This window comes from Vulpes lagopus, chromosome 6 (assembly GCF_018345385.1).
Source record: "Vulpes lagopus strain Blue_001 chromosome 6, ASM1834538v1, whole genome shotgun sequence".
In the NCBI taxonomy this organism is placed as follows: Eukaryota; Metazoa; Chordata; class Mammalia; order Carnivora; family Canidae; genus Vulpes; species Vulpes lagopus.
Window position 1 is genome coordinate 5721164 of NC_054829.1, and position 22241 is coordinate 5743404.

At 52.4% G+C, this 22241-nt stretch overlaps 1 protein-coding gene across 4 annotated transcripts in view; it reads left to right on the forward strand.

Annotated features, from left to right (window-relative positions):
- Window positions 1-13264, forward strand: part of BCL11B (BAF chromatin remodeling complex subunit BCL11B) — a 90900-nt gene extending 77636 nt beyond the window's left edge. For all 4 annotated transcript variants that reach the window (XM_041759377.1, XM_041759379.1, XM_041759378.1 and 1 more), the window contains one exon: window positions 11055-13264. In XM_041759377.1, coding sequence (XP_041615311.1) covers window positions 11055-13162 — 2108 coding nt within the window. In that variant the 3' untranslated portion in view covers window positions 13163-13264. The remainder of the gene's footprint in view (window positions 1-11054) is intronic.
- The last annotated feature ends 8977 nt before the right edge of the window (window positions 13265-22241 follow it).

Here is a 22241-nt window from a genome sequence, read left to right on the forward strand (position 1 = left end):
CCCGCCACGAGGAAGCACTGACCGGCTGCAGTGGCGGGTTGTCCTCGAGGGGCCACGGCCTCGGTCTCCGCCTGCGGTTGGCGAGACGTACCGTGCATATTGAAATAGAAAACAAAACGAGAAGAAGGGAAGGAGAAGGGGAGGAACCCACACACCCGAGCCAACCTGAGCTGGGTTGGTTGCTGGTTGGTGGCAGTGGGACCGGGTAAGGGTCCCCACGGCCCTTCGGGAGGGGGCAGGGTGGCGCAGTGAAGACAGGTGACCCCGTTGGTGGGGAAAACACTTGGCGATCCAGACGGTGCTCCCCCATTCACACGGTCCAGTTTTCGTCCCCTAATTGCCTATCATTATACACAATTTAAATATTCAAACATCCTCCACAAACCTTGGGCTAGCATGTTTTTATTACAAATTCAGAACAAGGGAATAACCTTTAACTTCAGAGACAAATGAGACAAATTTACAAGTGCATGTCTGCTGTTTTCTTGTGTTTTATCAATCCCCGTGGACCGGAACACTTTTGCTATAACGCCACTCTGAACAATATACATATATTACTACTTGTTTGTAGTGTGTGGGTAATGAGTCCCCTCTGCATTAGCTAACCTATATAACTCGGCGTCGAGGCTCTCCATAACGTCAATTATCTCCTCAGAGCTAAACGTACACTCCATTAAAACGAGATTTACTGCCCCTGCAATACTTCTTGGGGTGGAATGTGGAGATTTTTGTGGATTTAAGGAAAGGAAGGAAGCCTTATTCCTGCCTTGTGAAGGAAGTCATGAATAATGGAGAAGAGAGACTTCCTGTGTCAGCCGGAACGCGTGCGTGAAGATACCCACGAGGTGTGCACACGCCTGTGTGCACCAGCTCTCACACCCGCAGCTCACGCCTTGAGTTTGGTGGCTTCTTTTTTTTTTTTTACCTGTTTATTTCTTAATTCACTCTTTATTTTTCCATTAAATGATAAGGAGGATTTGCTCCACGCTTCCCCTTCACATTCTCTGCTAAATTCCTATCTTCAGAGTGCTACAGTCCTTTCAGAAAACCTCGTATATTTGGGGTGGGGGGTGAGAGGTGGGGGGATGGAGACAAAACCAGCAAAGTTTATCCACTGGCGCACCAGAAAGAACCTACGGTTGGGTCCTTTTCGGAGAAGTCTACAGCAGGATTTCAAGGGAATCTGACGATGCATTCATCTATTTTGGGGAAGACATACTATTTCCAGCTGATTTGCGTGCCTTATGCAAAGGGGGGGAAGCTCTATAAAGATGATCTTGAGGGATGTGCCGTAGTTTCTCAAGAATGCTGTGAGCGAAGTTGCCACACAGAACATCGCTCGGCGTGTCCTGCCTCCGGCTCTTCCATCTTACAAGCAGACACCGTCGTTCTCACCCTTCCCCAAGATGCCCCCGCGGTCAGCAGTATTGCTTTGTTTCGGGGCCGGGGGGGCTGTTTCCTGAGCCTGAACTGCGCACCTGGTCTGACCACAGAATTGAGCAGTTGAAATCGAGACTGTTTGGGGAAATCTGGGGTGCTTGGGGCCAGCAGCTGCAGTTCAGTTCTAACCCTCGCTTCTCTGTTCACTAAGACCCTGGACCAGCCTGTTCCTGAAGCTGGCTCACAGGCCTGGCAGGCTCAGATGAGAATCTTGCTGGAATAAGAACTCCTGCTGGAGAGAATGATTACAAGCCACCTCAGAGGCTAGCGATCCTCATAGGCTGGATTTTAAAATTCCTCTTTGCATTTTCCAGGCCTCCTGGTTTCATTTCTTTGTGTCTTAGGGTTCCACAGTTTGGGAAGGGTGGATCTGGGTCTCAGCCCTTCAAGGGGTTCCCCTCCATCCTTTGGTTGTACTGACATTTTGTTGTACGGAACTGTTTTGACTCAAGGAGGCCTTGAGTGTGGGTTTGAGAATCTTCATATATATATATATATATATATATTTTTTTTTTAAGTATTAGTTTTTACTGTGATGGAATTTATGGCAGTGGAATTTGGTCTGTATCTGGCTCCATTTCTTGGTGTTTTCAGAGCCTCCTCAAATTGATTCAAAACCCCCTTTCCAGTCCTCATCCTTTAACCTCGTCTCCATGAATCTGGGGTCCCACCTCCATGCCTCTGTGTACACAGTTTCCTCTGCCCGGCACACCCTTTGTTTCCTTTCTCAGCATCACAGACTCCTTCTTCCTTCTGAATTCAGCTCCAGGAGCTCTCCTCGGAGAGGTCTTCCCTGATCTTCCCACACTGTCCACCTCTCCCTCCTCCGGATCCTGTGCCTCACATCACAGCCTCTCCTGGTGGCCTCATGGCCTGAAGACTTACTAGAAATGTGTGGACTCCTGAGCCCCTGCGCTTGACCGCAGACTCCATGCAGGCAGACGTCCAGTGCTGGGTCCCTCCACTCAGCACGGGGCTTGGCACCCAGCAGATGCTTTCTGCGTGGTAGAGCAGATGACTACGTGGTGTCAGACAGATCTTTCATCCTTTGCTACCGCAGTGCAGCTCCTGGGGTGCCAGCTGTAGTGTGACCTTGGTACTGTCCTCATGCACTTCTTGGCCTCCTTAATAGAATGACACCTGAGAGCAGCACGTCTTCTCCATATTTAATATTTAGTCCTGGGTTTGGATGGTGAGTGTGGGCATGTCAGGACAGCCCTACACCAGGAGCAGGTGCCTGTGGAATCCCTGCTAGGTACTTCCCTCCCCAGCAGCATCTCCTCATTTCGCCTTCCCCTGTGCCTCTCTCTTCTGTGCGGCCCGGAGGTTGTTCGTGCAGTGCCCTCCACCCTCGCACCTTCCTCCCTGCCCCCTGCCGTGGTCTGGCAGGTACCCTTCTCGGTGTGTCCGGCTCCAACTCACCTCCATGCACTGTTCCCACCTGCCTCCTCCCTAGGTGCTCTGTGGTCACTCAGCAGATTCTCCTCCGCCTTAGTATCTTTTGTGTCCACTCACCACCCCTGTTCCTCAGTCCCTACCTGTGGCCTCCTGGAGAGGAGGGGTCTCAGCCAGTCCCTCTGAATATGCCTGCCATAGCTGGCACCTAGTCCGTGATGACCGGATAGAGAGGTGAATGAATGAATGAGTGAATGAATGAATGGATGAATGAGAAAGGCATGTCCTTGGGACACAGTTAGACTTCCTTGGGCTCATCCATTTCCCAGGTATGCCTCTTTTGCTCAAAGCAAGATTCAGTGGTGTTTTTGTGCACGCCTGGGTGCCTAGGGGAATGTTGGAGGAGGCTTGAGTTGGAGGCTGTCCGGGCTGGAGGCCCAGTCTCCCAGCTGAAGTTAACTCCAGGCGTATGAAGCCCACAGTGGACCTCTACTACAGGGATGCTGGCAGGGTCAGTGGACTGTCCCCAAACACTGTGAGGCTGGGTGGAAGGTCTGTATTCTCAGCCAAGGTACGCGCGGCATTTCTTGCACAAAGCCTGTAATTTGCTGGTGTTCGTGGGTATAGGTGGAGAGGTTTGTGTGGCTTCTCCATGCCGCTCCCCAGGGCCCACGATAGTGGAGTTTGCAGTCTCATGGAGGAGACAGCCAGGTGTGTGTCTGGATACAGCACAGGCCCTATGCTCAGACCCTCTGTGAATCTGGGTTCTGTGACCTATAGCCATGTGACTTTGGGTCCTGCACATACCTGTGATGAGACTTCGTTTCTTTTTTAAGTCTGGATTAAAACCCACTTTCCAGATTTGCTGTGAGCATCCACGTGAGAGCACAAGCCCAGCATTGACACATACAGATCACATGTGAGTTGAACACACCAAGGTCAAGGACAGATTACGATAGTACCTGTGATCGGTATCAAGTAGTATTCCCAAAATGCCTGGGGGGTGGGGGTAGAGGTGCTGGGTCTGAAAAGACATTTTGCAGGTAGAGAAGGAAAGGCAGGTGTTCTGGGCACAGGGAACAGCAAGTCCCAGCCAGTGTGCAAACATGTGGCCCCAAGGAGAGGACCAGGAGGGTGAGTGAAGGCTGACCTGAGTGCCTCGTGTTTCCCCTGGGCAGCAGGGGCTGTCATTCCTGTGATGTGAGAAGATGGGTGGGGGGGCTCTGCTGGCCCGCCCTGCTGAGGTTGGCTTAGAGGGGGTAGGGTGGTGGCTGTGGCCTCGTGTCCAGGTTCCGTTTCAAGTCCCTGGGATCCTGGCCCGCCCAGGTGGTAGGTACAGCGGCTGAGAGGCGTGGGTGTGTTGGGTGGAGCCTGTGCCCGCTGTGCCCAGGAAGTGGTGCACTAGTTGAATGCTGAGCTGAGCTCTGTGGAGCCAGGTGGGTTCACCCAGACCTGGGCAGACACCCTCATCCTGGTGACGATGTGGTCAGGAGCGCTGGCCGTAAGGAAACGGACGGCCAGGCCACAGTGTTTTCGCAGGTCACCCGCAGTTCTGAAGCACATTAGTTCTGAAGTGCGTTAGTTCCTGTGTGGGTGGCCATAGTCACAGCAGCGGCCAAGGCCAGCGTGGTCCCTGTGCTCAGGGAGCTTGGGATCCAGCCTAGATGATTAATTTCTTTTTTAAGATTTTATTTATTTATTTAACAGAGAGAGAGAGAGAGAGAGAGCACAAGCAGGGGGAGCAGCAGAGGGAGAGGGAGAAGCAGGCTCCCTGCTGAGCAGGCTCTAAACCCCAGTTCAGCCCAGTCCATGCATTCTTCCCTCTCCCAGCACCCCGACTGCCTACCAACCAGTGCTCAGACCTTTCATCACACGATCCAGAGGGGCATCAGGGGCTCCATCTCGCCCAGCATGTGAGCTGTGCCCTATCTAGGGAGAGTACCTGGTGGGTGCCCAGGGTGCCCAGCTCCTGTCTGTGCACTGAATGAATTAAGGGCCAGGGGGATCTTTGCTCTCTGCGGGACATACCCTGCCACCTAGTTAATTCAGCCCCATCTAACCTGACTCCCCATTGACGGGGCTCCTGTGCACCGGGATCCACGGAGGGCAGAGGCAGAGGCATGTGGTAATGAGGATCTAGGAGATTCCAAGGCCTGGAGGGGGAGTGCAGGGATGGATTGGCCACATCTGCCATGGGCAGTGGTGGAGGGGCGTGGGCTCTGTTAGCAGAGGCTGGCTGAGCCCCGGGGAGGCCACCCAGGAGAGATCTGTCACCCTCACCACCAGCACCAGCAAAGTGCATCTCTTACTTTTTCCAAGAGATGTAATGAGCAGGATTTCACTGAGTTACTGCAGCTGAGCCGAGAGCAGGACAGCTCCACTTCTTTAGCCGGCTGGAACCAAAGCTAAGACACCGTGGCCCGGGCTCCCCGTTGCCGTGGGCAGGTACCTGGGCCTGGGGGCCCCAGGTCTGTACGCTTTTCTCTCTCGACCGGGCTTAACTGCCTTGTCTCTTCCAGCCCTCAGTGTCCTGCTCTGTGAAATGGCACGAGTGACAGTTCTCACTTCAGGTGTGCAGAGCCTCGGGGGAGGTCAGCTCTCCCGAGGCTGCGGGCAGGCCCGTGTGGGGATTTAGTGACGGCTTATGGTTACTGCTGTCATTATGACGCCCAGAGCTCCACCTTGTCGGTCAGAGCGGCTGAGGTTTGACGGAGTACCTTTGGGGACGGCCACGCTCTCAAATAATAGAAACACAAAACCTTGCAAAGACCGCCGCGGCGGCCAGCTGACATTCTCTTTCTGGGATCGTGAAAGGGGAGACCGTCTTTAGACTAATAAGGGGGTCTACACATCGAAGGGATAATAGTGATGATAATTCCTATCGTTTTGGAACAGTGGAGGCGATATTGTTAGTGGTTCCAGATTCTGGAGTAGGACTGGCTGACTGGCCCGTGAACCAAGCCCTCTCTCGGGGCACTGGGCACCCTGAGGTCCAGAGAGAGGAAGGGCCTGCCCCAGGGGACCCAAGGATCCAGCATCCTGTCCCTGCATTGGAGTCCGGGGTCCTGTCGCCACACACACACACACACACACCCAGCAATGGGCTTACTTTGTGAAACCTCTTCCTCCAGGGGCCAGGCCTGCGGTGGCCCCCACTGGGCCCCATGAAAGATAATCCTGTGCGCTTCACTGAAGGAGGACACACATGGTGACAGTACAACCTCCTTCTTGGCCATTTGCATTGTAAAACAGGCCCTGACAAGTGTAGCAAGAATGGTCAAGCCCTCAGGGGGCGCTGTGTGCTGGAGGGTGGGCGGGAGCGAGCCTGGGGTCCCTGGGGTCGGGAAGATTTAGAGTTTAAGCCCTCACCTGGCCTTCCTCAGAGTCTGGGTGAGTAATGACAAAATGTGCCAGTGCGAGCAAAAAGTGCTAAACCAGCTGCGGAGCGCTTTGCAAACGGTGCAGGGCTGCGCGACGCCAAGACCCAGCTCTGAGCTTCCAAGTGTCCGGATTCCCATTTTGCATCCAGCCCTGGAGAACGGCCCCGGGCGGGCTCTCACCCATGGCCCTGCGTGAGCTGGGAGGTGGCACAGCCTTGCTGTACCTCCTGCAGGCACAAGTGCCCTTCCACGTGCTGTCACTTGGCCTTTGGAGAGGCCCGTTAAACTGGCGCGCTCAGCTGTGGCCTTTTCATTGAATAAATTACTCAATTAAAGGTGTGTTTTTTCATTGAACATCCCTGGTACCTTTATTGGTCTTATTAGAGTAACTAGCATAATAAGGAGGAACAATTATTTAAATGCTCATTTAAAAAAACACAAAAAACTAGCCTCTGATAGCAGAGGGAGACTCGCACTCCATCGCTGGAGGTCAGGTTGCCGGTCGGTCCCCGGAGTGTCGCTATAAGAAATGGCATTTCCCTCACCGTTTGCAAGTCTTCACTGCCATGGAATCTCTCCTGCACCAGGCAGGCTGCATTAGAATTCCTCCCGGGTTTTATTACCGCCAGACTCCCACAGAGAAGCATCCCTGAAACGTGCACTGCCAGGTTCAAGGATGGATGCTAAATATCAAAACCTACAAAGCCCAACTCATGTAAGTCTGGGTTGTCGTCGTGGTGCTTAATTCACAGCGCGTGTCCCCTTAAGGGATCTCCTCGGTGGCGGGGGGGGGGTTGGCCAGCCCTCTTCAGAGGCAGGCATCCTAGGCCCACTCTCCTGATGTGGAAATTGAGGCTCAAAGAGGTGGTGATGTGAGTAACTTCACTGTGCCGGTGATGTCAAGGCCGAGGAAGGAACCCACGCCGTCACCCAGGCCCTCGGAGCCTAGAGGTGGCAGGGAGGGTTTACAGCTCGAGAAAAACAGACGGACTGCCTTTAGAGCCAGTGGAGCAAAGAAGATCCAGTCTGGGTTCCTGCCAACTGAGAGTAAAAGTGTCTGAGGACGCGAGCAAGCAACTAAGGACAGACACGGGCCCCGGGTTCTGAGTTGCCAAGCCTGATTTAGTGATCGCAGCGCAGCTGACATTTCTAGGTCTGTAGGCCGGGTTTGATGTTGCCGGGCGCGCCACTTCACCATAATCCAGACAACCACCGTCTTGGGGAGCCTCAGCAGCCCCAGTGGCAGCGTGGTAGGAAGTGGGTCCCGCCTGGGCCGCTGGCAAAGCAGTCGTCCCCTCGTGGAGCCTCCAGCTCACCTCTGGGGCAGGTGGCCGTGAGCTTGAGGGATGGGGTGACCTCTGGGCCTGGGACACGGAGGGAGCCGGTCCTCTCGCCGAGGGTCTCTCATTGCATTTAAAAATGAGCTGCCCGTGACCGGTACGCTGCGAGTGTAAAATATTTAGCGAGTTTTTGAATGGAAAAATGTTCTGAGTGGCTCTTCAAAGACTTCTGACATTGTTCACTTGTTAAAAGTGAGCAGCCCTAGTGCTCACGGCTACTTCTAGGCAAGAGAGAGCCATGAAGTGGTAATATGGAAATGAACATTTTATTAAGGGGAAAAAAAAAAAAAAAGCTGGGGGAGAGTGAAAAGAGAGTTGTCTAGGGAGGGCCTTTGAGGGCTGCGAGATTTAAAAAAAGAAAAGTCAGAAGCTGTCAGATCCTGGGAAGGCCGTCGCCTGCAGTGAATCTTGCCATCGTGCGGAGGGAAGTCTGGGAGCCGAAGCAGTTCAGGGCTGCGGGGAAGGAAGAGCTCACCCCGGCATGAACAGCGGCCCTGGGGTCCGGTTGGATGGACAAGTCGCTCTTCCCTACCCGATGGCGAATTACAGACAGGTAACTTCTTCCCTTGGCCTGCTCCAGGGTTTTAGAAGTACCTTTTAAAATTTTTTTCCCTTTTTTTTTTTTTTTTTTTAACAAGAAGTGGAAACATCTGAGCTCTTTAGAACATGTAGCTACATGCTTCCCAGCAGCTGCCATTTTGAGTTAAAAAAAATTGTTTTAATCGGCCATTTCGGCTGAAGAACAGTCTTCTTGATTCCCGGCCTGCCAGGGAGTTCTGCATTTTCTTCTGATAGCTGCATCCCTCACCAGCGGTGGAACTTTCTAGAAGATACGTGGAACAGGACGCAGGAAGCGCTCTGGAGTTGAAGCCCAAGGAGATGATGACGACGACGTACAGAGAGATTGGGGGCAAGGAGGAGGTGGTCCCACTTAAAAAATGAAGCACCAGAGCAGCTGTTGTGCCATAAATCGATTAATTAAGAGTTTCTGAAAGCTAAGGTGAAGGAGACAGAAACGCTCTTTAATTTGAAGATCTATGACCTTGTGGGATGTGGTGCTTCATTTGTGTTATTAGCTCCTGTGTCAGAAAGGGACGTTTTATTTATCTTCTTGTTATTTATTACATATTTATTTTGCCCTGCTCTAGAAAAGGATTTGAGGAGGACTCTAAATACCGTGGCTTCTGGCCAGCTCTCTCGTGAGGCCTTCTGAGGCAAAGGGCTCTGTTCTCCCAAGTACATTAGCTAATAAGCTAGGACAGGAGGTGGCATCTTCTCTGCCAGCTGAGGGCCGTGCTGGGCGGGAAGGCCCAGGCTTGGCGCCGCTGTGGAGTGGGCGCCCCGTGAGAAACATGGCAGGCAGGGCCTCCCAAGGCCTCCCGTTCGCTTTCCAGGCAGGGGAGAAACCTCCTCGGGGACTACAGCTTGGAGTTGGAGTTGGGTACGTTGGAGAGGGAATTGCCCAGACGGACTGGGGTACATTGGGGAAAGAAAATGGACTCAGAAATTCTCCTTGAGCTGTTTGCAAAAAAAAAAGCCAAGTGAAGCCAAATCGCACAGTTCTTTTGCGTCTCTGAGCTCCCTGCCCCCTGGTCTCCGTTCCACCAAATAGGAATAGGAGGCCAGAGCGAACCCATCCCTGTGGGGCACCCCGCTCCGACAGCACGTCTTGGTTTCCGGTGGCGGGTGTCCTGGCCCAGTTGGTTCTGGAGTTTCTGAGAGGATCTCCAGGCAGTGCGTGGGGCGGGCAGTGTCTGCCCTCTGAGGCCGTCCAGCCGAACCCGTGCAGAACAGGGCATTGGGTCCTGCAGTCGCTTGGTTTTTACAGCGAAACGTGAAGCCCCCTGGGACCATCACTCGTGTGCAGAAAACAAAATAAATCTCTGTGCAGGATCTCGGAAGGTCTTCTGGGGACCGGCTGAGATTGGGAGTGGTGGGGGGTCTTCTCCACTCCACATCCTGCTGTAGTCTCAGGTCACCTTACTGATTTGGGGTCTGGAAATTAATTTGCACCTTTGGCTTCACCAGGGAGTCTGCGGCTACCATTCTTCCATCAGCGTTAAAAACCTTCCAGGTACAGGAAAGTTTAAAAAAAAAAACAAGAGGGGGTTTTCAGGATGGGGGCTGTGATGTCTCGTTGCCTTTCCCCTCCCTGGCTAGTGAGCGAATCTCCTGGCAGAAAGCAGGGCCTGCCCACACCTGCCCCCTTACATAAAGCATTGGGAGAGGCTGAGCCTGGAGGAGCAGCAGGCTGTCCCCCAAGCTCCAGGGGGGCCGGCTGGCAGTACGGCCGGTTCTGGTGAAACGTCCAGCTTCCATTTTGTGGCTGCCTCGATGATGGGCAGAGACAGTCACGTTTTTGGCTTAGTGCCACAAGTGTCCACTAAGATTTGCTCCCGATGTCACCAGAGCCAGTAGGTAACATCCACACTTGCCACCGTTCATCCTGACCACCTCGTCAGATCTGATGTTCTCCTGTTAGCATGCCAGCAAAAGGGCTTCACGTAGGCCAGCGGCCCCCTCATCCCACCCGGTCCCAGGGGCCTGTGGGGGCCGGATTCCACACGGTGGGTAGGGGTGTGTGTGAGGCCATAGGTGGGGGGGTGGGGGGCAGTGAGCTTCCTAACAGGCTAAATTCCTTCTGTTCTACGCATCCGTGTTTAAATGTGATGATGGTACTTTCTGCGTATACGCTGGTGTGTGCAACCCTAGAATTTCCCGTTGCTCAATCCCAAATGATGCAGAGGTATGAGCCGTTTCTCTTTATAAAAAAAAAGTTTGCCAGGCAGTTGAGTTTGACTTGTGAACTTTAGAACCTCCTTGGATCAAATCCTGCCTGATCCGTGGTCCTCAAGTTGGAGGCGGGGGGAGAAGTGAGCTGTGGTTTTGCCTCCCCCCCCCCCCCAGAGAACATTTGGTGATGCCTGGAGAGATTTGGGATCCTCATAACTGGGGGAGGGAATGCGACTGGCTTGTGGTAGGTAGAAGCTAGGGATGCTGCTCAACATTCTACAATGTGTGGGACCTGCCCCCCAACCCCCCAATCATCCTGGCTGGTTCAGATGTCAGTAGTGCCTTGGTTGACAAACCCTGGTCTGTTTCCAGTGTCTTCGCTTTATCACTGCCACGGGGCATTCCCACAAACACGGCCTCGTGTGGCTTCTGAGATAATGGGGATTGGAGCCACTTTTTTTGGGCGGGGGGGGAGGGGGCAAGCCGAGGTCTAGGGACCGTGGGGTTGCTTGTGGAGGTCGCCGGGCCATCCGGGCTTTGCCGGGGCCACCTGGCCACAGCCCTCCAGCCAGCCGGGTGGGGTCTTGGCCGGAGGGTCCCTCGCGTGGGGGCCGAGGTCCCGGGCCTGCTGCTCCGAAGCCCCCCCCCCCCCGCCCCGCGCGCCTGCGCACCGGGACTCGCCTCGCCCCGCGCTGTGCACCTCCCGGGCAGCGGCCCCGCCCGCTTCTCACGCTCTCTCTGCCTTTCTGTCCGTGTGTCTCCCCAGGTAAAGATGAGCCTTCCAGCTACATTTGCACAACATGCAAGCAGCCCTTCAACAGCGCGTGGTTCCTGCTGCAGCACGCGCAGAACACGCACGGCTTCCGCATCTACCTGGAGCCCGGGCCGGCCAGCAGCTCGCTCACGCCGCGGCTCACCATCCCGCCGCCGCTGGGACCCGAGGCCGTGGCCCAGTCCCCGCTCATGAATTTCCTGGGCGACAGCAACCCCTTCAACCTGCTGCGCATGACGGGCCCCATCCTGCGGGACCACCCGGGCTTCGGCGAGGGCCGCCTGCCCGGCACGCCGCCGCTCTTCAGCCCGCCGCCGCGCCACCACCTGGACCCGCACCGCCTCAGCGCCGAGGAGATGGGGCTCGTCGCCCAGCACCCCAGTGCCTTCGACCGAGTCATGCGCCTCAACCCCATGGCCATCGACTCGCCCGCCATGGACTTCTCGCGGCGGCTCCGCGAGCTGGCGGGCAACAGCTCCACGCCGCCGCCCGTGTCCCCGGGCCGCGGCAACCCTATGCACCGGCTCCTGAACCCCTTCCAGCCCAGCCCCAAGTCCCCGTTCCTGAGCACGCCGCCGCTGCCGCCCATGCCCCCCGGCGGCACGCCCCCGCCGCAGCCGCCCGCCAAGAGCAAGTCGTGCGAGTTCTGCGGCAAGACCTTCAAGTTCCAGAGCAATCTCATCGTGCACCGGCGCAGCCACACGGGCGAGAAGCCCTACAAGTGCCAGCTGTGCGACCACGCGTGCTCGCAGGCGAGCAAGCTCAAGCGCCACATGAAGACGCACATGCACAAGGCGGGCTCGCTGGCCGGCCGCTCCGACGACGGGCTCTCGGCCGCCAGCTCCCCGGAGCCCGGCACCAGCGAGCTGGCCGGCGAGGGCCTCAAGGCGGCCGACGGCGACTTCCGCCACCACGAGAGCGACCCGTCGCTGGGCCACGAGCCCGAGGAGGACGACGAGGAGGAGGAGGAGGAGGAGGAGGAGCTGCTGCTGGAGAACGAGAGCCGGCCCGAGTCGAGCTTCAGCATGGACTCGGAGCTGAGCCGCAACCGCGAGAACGGCGGCGTGGGCGTGGGCGTGGGCGTGGGCGGGGTGGGCGTGGCGGGCGGCGTGGGCGTGGGCGTGGGCGTGGGCGTGGGCGGCGCGGCCAAGGCGCTGGCCGACGAGAAGGCGCTGGTGCTCGGCAAGGTCATGGAGAACGTGGGGCTGGGCGCGCTGCCGCAGTACGGCGAGCTGCTGGCCGACAAGCCCAAGCGCGGCGCCTTCCTCAAGCGCACCCCGGGCGGCGGCGGCGGCGGCGGCGGCGGCGGGGACGCGGGCGACGACGACGACGCGGGCGGCTGCGGGGACGCGGGCCCCGGCGGCGCGGTCAACGGGCGCGGCGGCGGCTTCGCGCCGGGCGCCGAGCCCTTCCCGGGGCTGTTCCCGCGCAAGCCGGCGCCGCTGCCCAGCCCCGGGCTCAACAGCGCCGCCAAGCGCATCAAGGTGGAGAAGGACCTGGAGCTGCCGCCCGCCGCGCTCATCCCGTCCGAGAACGTGTACTCGCAGTGGCTCGTGGGCTACGCCGCGTCGCGGCACTTCATGAAGGACCCGTTCCTGGGCTTCACGGACGCGCGCCAGTCGCCCTTCGCCACGTCGTCCGAGCACTCGTCCGAGAACGGCAGCCTGCGCTTCTCCACGCCGCCCGGGGACCTGCTGGACGGCGGGCTGTCGGGCCGCAGCGGCACGGCCAGCGGGGGCAGCACGCCGCACCTGGGCGGCCCGGGCCCCGGGCGGCCGAGCTCCAAGGAGGGCCGGCGCAGCGACACGTGCGAGTACTGCGGCAAGGTGTTCAAGAACTGCAGCAACCTGACGGTGCACCGGCGGAGCCACACCGGCGAGCGGCCTTACAAGTGCGAGCTGTGCAACTACGCGTGCGCGCAGAGCAGCAAGCTCACGCGCCACATGAAGACGCACGGGCAGATCGGCAAGGAGGTGTACCGCTGCGACATCTGCCAGATGCCCTTCAGCGTCTACAGCACCCTGGAGAAACACATGAAAAAGTGGCACGGCGAGCACTTGCTGACTAACGACGTCAAAATCGAGCAGGCCGAGAGGAGCTAAGCGCGCGTGCGCGGGCCCCGGCGCCGCGCGCCTGGACAGGGGAGCCGTTGCCAAGCGACAGAACGCTGACCCCCGGACCGAGACGCGCGCCCCGCGTCTGCGCAGCCGCGGCCCCTCCCACCCGCCCTGCGGCCCCGCCCCCCCGCGCGCGGGCCCCGCCCCCCCGGAGGGGGCCCCAGGGGACGCGGCCGCCCCGCCCCCCACCCCCCACCCCCACCCCGCACCCCAACCTGTGTCTGCGAAGTCCTATGGAAACCCGAGGGTTGATTGAGGCAGTAAAAATTGTGGAGCCTTTTAACTGTGCAATAATTTCTGTATTTATTGGGTTTTGTAATTTTCTTTTCCTTTTTTTTTTTTTTTTTTTTGGCATGTGCAGATACCTTTTTATTATTATTCTTTCTGTTGAAGTTCTTTCCAGAGATTTTTGTTGGGTATCCATCCCTCCTTGTTTTCTTTTTGTTTGGTTGGTTGGTTGATTGTTATTAATTTTATCTTATTTTTTATTTTTGTTTCTGTTTTGGTTTTTTGTTTTTTTTTGGTGGTTGTTTGCTTCTTTTTTTTTTTTTTTTTTTAACCCAGTAGTAGCCTAAAGCAATGACTCCCAAGCGATAGAGAAGGGAAGCTTATCTTTTAAATTATAATTTGGGGGGGAGGGCGCTGCTTTTTTGAGATTTTAAGCTAAGCATGTGTAATTTCTTGTGAAGAAGCCAACACTTAAATGACTTTTGAAGTTGTTTACTTTTTTTGTAGTTTTTTTTTTTTTTTTTTTTTTTCACCTTGTTTCTTTTCCTTTGGTCCTGAAATAAAGAGTGGCATGCTGGGGGTTTCTTTGGGGAGGGTTGGGTGGGGGGGAGTGGATGTACAGCGGATAACAATCTTTAAAGTTATAGCACTTTGTTTCAGAATCAGAATGGAGATGTAGCACTGATGGCCTGTCCTGAGTCACAGAGGCCTTTCCTGTGTTGATTTCAAACCTTTACATTTTATAAGGAAATGTTTCAGTGGTGGCGGTGGTGGGGGGAGAGCTAGAGGACACCCCCCCCCCCCATGAAACTCAGCACTGCCAGAGAAATGGGAATTTTTGAGAGCTGCCGGGGAGATGGCCTGAGAGCATGCTCTGGTTGTGCATCACCAGTAGGTACTGTCCTTTCCTCCGAGTGTCCTTGTGCCCTGGGATGCCATCTGTGCTCTTGGCTGTGGATTAGGCCTAAGAAAACGGGCCGAGGGTACTTTTCTTGGGTAGATGGAGGTGACCTGCAGTGACATAGAAAGGAAGGGACCAGTGGTGTTCTTTCAGGCTTCTTCTGGCTTGATGGCTTCTCTCTCTCTCTCTCTCTCTCTCTCTCTCCATCACCACCCCCCACCCCCACCACAAAAATCCCAAGTCGCATGTTTCTACCAGTGATGATTGACCATGTCTCAAGCAGACAAGTGCCCCAATGAGGTGAACGGAGAGAAGGCGGTATTCTCTCATTGAATGCACACTGATGACATTGTATGGAGGGGGGTGGGGGTGGGGGGAATCTTGCGAATTTCTGTTCCCCTTTGACCGGAAAAGCAGGGAAAGAGTTCCATCCGAAGGTGCCCAGCGCTACTTCCCCAATTTTTTTTTCCCCTATCCCATTAGGTTGGAAGGTACTAAACATTGAACTGTCAAGATTAGACATTCGAATTCTGTTGACCCGCACTTTAAAGCTTTTGTTTGCATTTAAATTAAATGGCTTCTAAACAAGAAATTGCAGCATATTCTTGTCTTTGGCCCAGAGGTGGGTTAACCTGTAAGGACGGCTGAGATTGAGTGTCAGTGTTGCTAAGCGTGGCATTCACAATACTGACACTATAAAGAAGAAAATAAAATAATTTATTGGACGGTTTTTCTACTGCCATTCAATTCGATGTGAGTGCCTTGAAAACTGATCTTCCTATTTGAGTCTCTTGAGACCAATGCAAAACTTTTTTTTTTTTTTTTTGAAAATGAAAAGACTTTTTAAAAGAGTAAAACAAGAAAAGTACATTCTTTAGACACAAACAAAGCCACATTTCCTTTTCATTAAATTAAAAAAAAAAAAATCCTGGTTGAAGATAGAGGACATGAAAATGCCATAAGACCCAATCAAATGAAGAGATAAGCCCAGCACAACCGCGGACATCCTTAGCTGAATTACCCTCAACCCCTTTTGTTTGTGGGACAACGCTGCTTAGATTTGGCGTGGAGGTGATTTACTGCTGAATTAAAACTCAAGTGACACAAGTTACACGTTGATATCGTTGAATGAAAAACAAAAATTCAGGAACAACGGCTAATTTCTTTTCTAAAGTTAAATCTAGTGCACTCTGTCTTAAAAATACGTTTACAGTATTGGATACATACAAGGGTAAAAAAAAAAATTGTGTGTATGTGTGTTGGAGCGATCTTTTTTTTTTTTTTTTTCCAAGTTTGCTTACTAGGTTATAAGAAAATGCCACAGTGGCTGCGTGTATATTGTTTTCTTTTTGGTGACGGGGTTTTAGTATATATTATATATATTAAAATTTCTTGATTACTGTACAAGTGGACCAGTATTTGTAATAATCGAGAATGCCTGGGCATTTTACAAAACAAGAAAAAAAAAAAAAACCCTTTTCTTTTCCTTGAAAATGTTGCAGTAATTTTAAATGGTGGGTCTATCAATTTGTTCTTGTCACAGTAACTGTAAAGTCGGAGTTTTAGTAAATTCTTTTCTGCCTTGGGTGTTGAATTTTTATTTCAAAAAAATGTATAGAAACTTGTATTTGGGGATTAAAAGGGGATTGCTACACCATGTAGAAAAAGTATGTAGAAAAAAAAGTGCTTAATATTGTTATTGCTTTGCAGAAAAAAAAATCACATTTCTGACCTTTACTTATTTTTCTCTCCCTGCCCCCCTCTGGAATGGATATATTGGTTGGTTCATATGATGTAGGCACTTGCTGTATTTTTACTGGAGCTTGTAATTTTTTAACTGTAAGCTTGTCCTTTTAAAGGGATTTAATGTACCTTTTTGTTAGTGAATTTGGAAATAAAAAGAAAAAAAAAACAAAAACAAACAGGCTGCCATAATATATTTTTTTAATTTGGCAGGATAAAATATTGCAAAAAAAAAAATTTGTATGTTTAGTCCTATTGTACAGGAGAAAAAGGGTTGTTTGACAACCTTTGAGGAAAAGAAACAAAAAGCAAGTCGTTAAATGCTTTGGCTCACAGATCATTTTAGTTGTATATATTTTTGTCGGAATTGGCCTATACAAAGGACTGTGGGATCAGGGCTTCTCCTCCGAACGCCCCGAACCTTGCATCAAGGCTCCCTGGTGTGGCCACAGCAGACCGGATGGGAAATTTCTTTATTCGTGTTGAGTGGAGAAATCCGTTTTTGTAAAGATGTCGGTAACATTTCACAGAGTCCTCTCGTTCCCCAAGAGGCCATCTGTAGGATGTCAGGTGTTAGGAGAGAGCGGGAGAGCGTCCCCTTCTCTCCTGTCCCCACTGTGGCCAGTCACCCCGTCTCCCGCCCGCCCTTAAGCGCAGGAAGGATCGCAAACCCGAGCTTCCTCTAGTCCCTGAGAAAACATTAAACAGACAAAAGGCGCTGGTGGATCAGCCAGGCACGGGGCCGGGGACGCGAGACCAGCGGAGACCGGGTGTCAGGAGGGAGTCCCCGTCACCACCAGGGCCTGGCACTCGTGGAGAGTGTTGGCCTCTTGTCTTTCTTCCCTGCTCTGCTGCTTTTCTCGCTGAAACCTGCGTCCGTCAGTTTCTGAGTGCCGAGGGCCTGGGATGAATTCGGTGCCTTTCCAGAGCTCTCTCTCCTTCCTCTCTGTTTCCTACCCCCCCCCCTTCTCCAGCCCCTTGTCAATCCTTTCTTTTGTCCTCTTCATTTTTATTTAATTCTTTAATTTCTCTTCTTTCCCCCCCTTTGTCCCCCCCCCCTTTTTTTTGTAAAGCCAAGTAGCTTTAAGATAATAAAAGTGGTGGTTTTTTGGATGAGGGAATAATAACATTTTTTTTTTAATGAAACCTATATCAGGAAGCCTTTTTTTTTCTTTTTTTTCTTTCTTTTTTTTATTTTATTTTATTTTTTTTTATTTCAGGAACTGTAAAACCATTCCTTCAAGGTTAGGAAAGGATAACCAAGCATCTTTTGGGGCAGTTCGTTACCAAATGCGGAAATCTTTCTTCCGGGAGCTCTTCTGTTTCCGTACGCCCTCCCCTCCTTTGCCACTGACCTTTGCCAAGTGAACAGAGAAAAAGCGGAGATGTCAGTTTCCCACCTGCCCGACCTGGACACCCCCCCGGGGGGCCACCCTTTCCTGGGGGTGGGGTGGGGGGGCCACCCTCCGAAGGTCCTGGAGAGCCTCCAAGGTGGTCCTCCTGTAGTTGCGAAAGCTAGCCAGCCCTCACCAGCTTCCACAAAGTCACCAGAATGCCAGGACTAAGCCATCCTAAAGCACAACGATTGTGTCTCTGTCGTCTGCAGAGAAAAGAGCATTATGCTTCTCTTTCATGTTTAAAAAGCCAGCACTGGAGCAGAGGAGACCCCAGTGAGAGAGGCCCCGAGCCTGGGTGACCCAGCCGACCCCAGGCTGGTTTCCATACTGCCACAACTTTGTTCAAAGTTGCCCCCAAATTGGAACCCGCCACCCGCCAGTAGAGGGTCTTTCGTGGGGAGAGGAGAAGGCTGAAGTACTCTAAGCAAAATGTGAAAAGGAAGGAAGTCAGCCTTTCATCCCGGTCCGTAGCAAAGGTTTTGTTGCGCACAGGCAAACCGTGATTTTGGTGCTCTTTGTATCTCAACCCTGCAAAGCAAAGTTACCTTGATTTAAGTTGTTTGCATTTGTACTGGCAAGGCGAAATATTTTTATTACCTTTTCTATTACTTATTGTATGAGCTTTTGTTGTTTACTTGGAGGTTCTGTCTTTTACTACAAGTTTGGAACTATTTATTATTGCTTGGTATTTGTGCTCTGTTTAAGAAACGGGCACTTTTTTTTTTTTTATTATGGATAAAATGTTGAGATGACAGGAGGTCATTTCAATATGGCTTAGTAAAATATTTATTGTTCCTTTTATTCTCTGTACAAGATTTTGGGCCTCTTTTTTCCCTTAATGTCACAATGTTGAGTTCAGCATGTGTCTGCCATTTCATTTGTACGCTTGTTCAAAACCAAGTTTGTTCTGGTTTCAAGTTATAAAAATAAATTGGACATTTAACTTGATCTCCAAACCTTGTCCTTTTCTGTGTCTTTCAAGCGTGGGGGATGGGCGGCTCATTTCCAAGGGTGAATCGAAAGGTCTTCTCCATTTGCCTCTGGACCCGAACCCCCGGCGCCCACCTCTGGGGAGACTGGAAGGAGGGCCTCAGAGACCAGCGTTCTCTTTACTGACTCTCATACGGCAGCGCGATTTAGGTCCGTGGTTCTCCGTCCTGGTTGTCCTGGTTGTACATTGGAATCGCCCGAGGGGGTTGGAGAGTCCCAGCGCCCAGGCCCCGCTCCCAAACCTAGTTTCTATCAGAATCTCTGGAGGTGGAATCCAGACGTCAGAAGTTTCCAACGTGATCCAGGGGATCCTTGGGTATGGCCCCGTTTGAGAAGAAGAGGTAACCTGTCCAGGAATGACAGGACTCGGGTCTGGTTTTTTTTTTTTTTCTTTTTAAATTTTTATTTATTTATGATAGTCACAGAGAGAGAGAGAGAGGCAGAGACATAGGCAGAGGAAGAAGCAGGCTCCATGCACCGGGAGCCTGATGTGGGATTCGATCCCGGGTCTCCAGGATCGCGCCCTGGGCCAAAGGCAAGCGCCAAACCACTGCGCCACCCAGGGATCCCTCGGGTCTGGTTTAATTCAGCTCAAGTGCTCTGAACACCCAGCGGGAGCCACGGGGGTAGGCAGCCCGGGGATCCGAGTGTGACAGAAGCCCTTCTGTGAGCACTCCGACGGCTGCGTGCCCGTGGTCAGGTCCCCCGGGCCCCCCAGCAGTGGGGTGAGGTTGTAGGACTGGATGGCATCTCTGACCATCTGTGCCTCTTAACAAACCATGTAAGAGGACCACCCTTCCCTCCCATGTGCTAAGTGTCAACACACTGCAGGAAAAGTTCTTCAGGGATAATCACACAGATCCAGAAGAGGAAACAAGGTGTCTCAGAAGGAAAGAGCCTTAGACTTGGCTTTTCCCAGAGCTGGGCCCGGAGCGGCGGGGCTGGGGACGGAAGAGGGCGTTCTGCTGGCTGGCAGCCAGTCGGGCACGAGGTTACCTCCTTGTGAGCGAGAGTCAGAGCCCACCCCTGAGGGAGAAGGGATCGAAGACCCACTGGGTCTTCTTGCATTTCCTGCTCTTGGAGATGCAACATTCCACTCGAGTCACTTTCTGGTACCATCCCTTGATGCCATCCGTGAACCATCCGTGTCCCAACCTAGGCAGCCCAAGGGGCTTGGCAAGGACACTATGCAAAAAATGAAGACAGGCCAAGCCACGCTTCCTAAGATGTTTTGTGGGTTCTGCCCACAGAGATGATAGGAGAGACAAAGCAGCATGTTCCTCTGTGTCCTGTTTTCACCCCCAACAGACCACCACTCCCCCAAGGTCATGGCTAAGCACTGGAGGAAAAGAAGTGGGGTTTGGACCCTGGCACCAGGCTTTAGGAATAAGAATTCTCAGAGAGGGACTCTCTTTTCTCCCATAGGCCTGGACTCCAAGTCTTTCCCCAGCTGGTGTCTGACCCTTTGTATGTCTTCCCACCCAGAAAACTGGGCAATCAGCAGACTTGAAAGGCTCAGTTGCTTTCTTGAAGCCCGTCTACTCTGTCAACCCTTCTTCTTCTTCTTCTTCTTCTTTTTTTTTTTTTTGTATATTTTTTTGTTGGAGTTCGATTTGCCAACCTATAGTATAACACCCAGTGCTCATCCCGTCAAGTGCCCCTTCAGTGCCCGTCACCCAGTCACCCCATCCCCACCTTCCCTTCCACTACCCCTTATTTGTTTCCCAGAGTTAGGAGCCTCCCATGTTCTGTCTCCCTCACTGATATTTCCCACTCAGTTCCCTTCCTTTCCCCTATAATCCCTTTCAGTATTCCTTATATTCCCCATATGAGTGAAACCATAGGATTGTCCTCCAACTGGCTTACTTCACTCAGCAACCCTTCTAAGCAGGCCAAGCTTGGGGGTTGCCAGTAGGGCAAAGGAGAGGCTCTAGCCCATTCTCACCATCATCCCATCAGTAGCTCCGTGACCTTAGGTCAGTCCTTTCTCTTTTCTGAGTCTCAGTTTCCCCACACATTAAACAGAGAGTTACAGTGATCTGAAGGGACCCTGACCAGAGTGTCCTGTGTGCAGAGTAACAGCATTCAGTGCGTGTGCTGATGTCAGAAATGTTCCCTGTTCGGATTACACAAATCAGGGTGAGAATGGGTTTTTGTGTTCTTTGCTGGTCGTAACAGGGAATCCCCAGCCACCTTGCAAGTCACAGGGTCTGCACATTTTCCAGGCAGTCCCAGTCACAACTGGGGCATCAGAACAGGCTTCTGAGCTCCTCATTCTTGAGCTTAAGTTCAGCAATTAAAGTTAGAAATTCCCTTCTGCCTTGGAGAGAAAACTAGATGAACAGAACTTTAAAACATGTTAATGTGATAAAATAGATAATGAAACTTATGTAACTTTCAAGCCAGGGAAACGAAGACTCTGACCTTGTGTGCAGGTGAAGTCTGAGTAGCTGCCTGGATTGCATAACCTTAAAAACAATTTTAATAGGATTCTGGATCAGATGGTCTAGGATGCACTATGTAAGTTAAAACTGGCTGAGCTCAGAAGTCGATTTAGCCCCCAAGCAAAGATTGAGCCGGATGTCAGGCCTGGGCACAGAGGGAGGTCTTGGGCCGGTCTTTGCTCTTAAGGAACTCCTTGTTCAATGAGAGAAATGGGTTATGAAATCAGACTGCAGGACGGGGTAATATGGGCAGTGAGAAGAGCCTGAGAGAAGGAGCAGCTGATTAGTTAGGGAGACGGGGGATTAAGGAAACTACTCCTCAAAAGATGCGTAAGGATTCACCAGGAACATGAGGACAGTGAGGGGGGAAAGGCGTGTCTTGCAGAGGGCAGGATAGGGGACGATGCATGGATGTTGGGAAAGTACAGTGAAGCCCATGGAAAAGCAGAATCCTATAGTTGACTAGGATCCTTACAAGTCATCTGGTATATTATCATTTCCCATAGGAATCCTGTCTGAAACCCTAAAGCATAGCACACCCATCCATCACATCCATCCATTCCTACGTCCATCCACTCATCCATCCATCCATCCATCCATCCATCCATCCATCCATCACATCCATCCATTCCTACTTCCATCCACTCATCCATCCACTCAGCCATCCATCCATCCATTTGTCTGTCCATCCAACTACAAGTTGCTCATTTAATAAACATTCATCAAGGGCCTGTGCTGTGCCACAGACTCTGTTGGGAAGTTACAGATTAATAAGATGCACCCCTCCTTCCAGGGGTTTACCTTTCAGTGGACAGGATAAGACAGCCACTGATCTATTCAGTTATTTATTCCCTTAACTATCCTGGGGTTCCTACAAAGTGCCCCGCTCTGCTAGGCCGTGGGGATGCAGCCCATGCCCTGGCTGACTCTCGGTCAGCTGGGGAGGCAGAGAGTGAACAGATGATGAGCATTCTGTCTTTTGGATGGGAGCACAGGCTCCAGCAGGAAGCTAGAGGGACGTTGTTCTTCATCACAGATCAGGAAACCCAGTCCTCAGCCCATTTCACACTGCCACAGTCTAAACTGTCTTTCTTTACTATGTTTTTTTCCTCACAGGCCATAATGAAAATAGGTTTGTGTCTCTGTGATCTTTTATAATTAAAAAAATTTTAAGTAAGACATGTCCAATTTAGGATACATCCCAGGATATGAACCCAGGGGGCCTGTCTAGAGGAGTGGTGCTTACTCTCCCATCCAAGTCCCAAGATAGAATAACGATGCTGGCATGTTGCTCATGGGACAGGCCCTATGCAACTTTTTGGCTCAAGATGCATCTTGGGCTAAAGTTTCCAAAGGGTAGG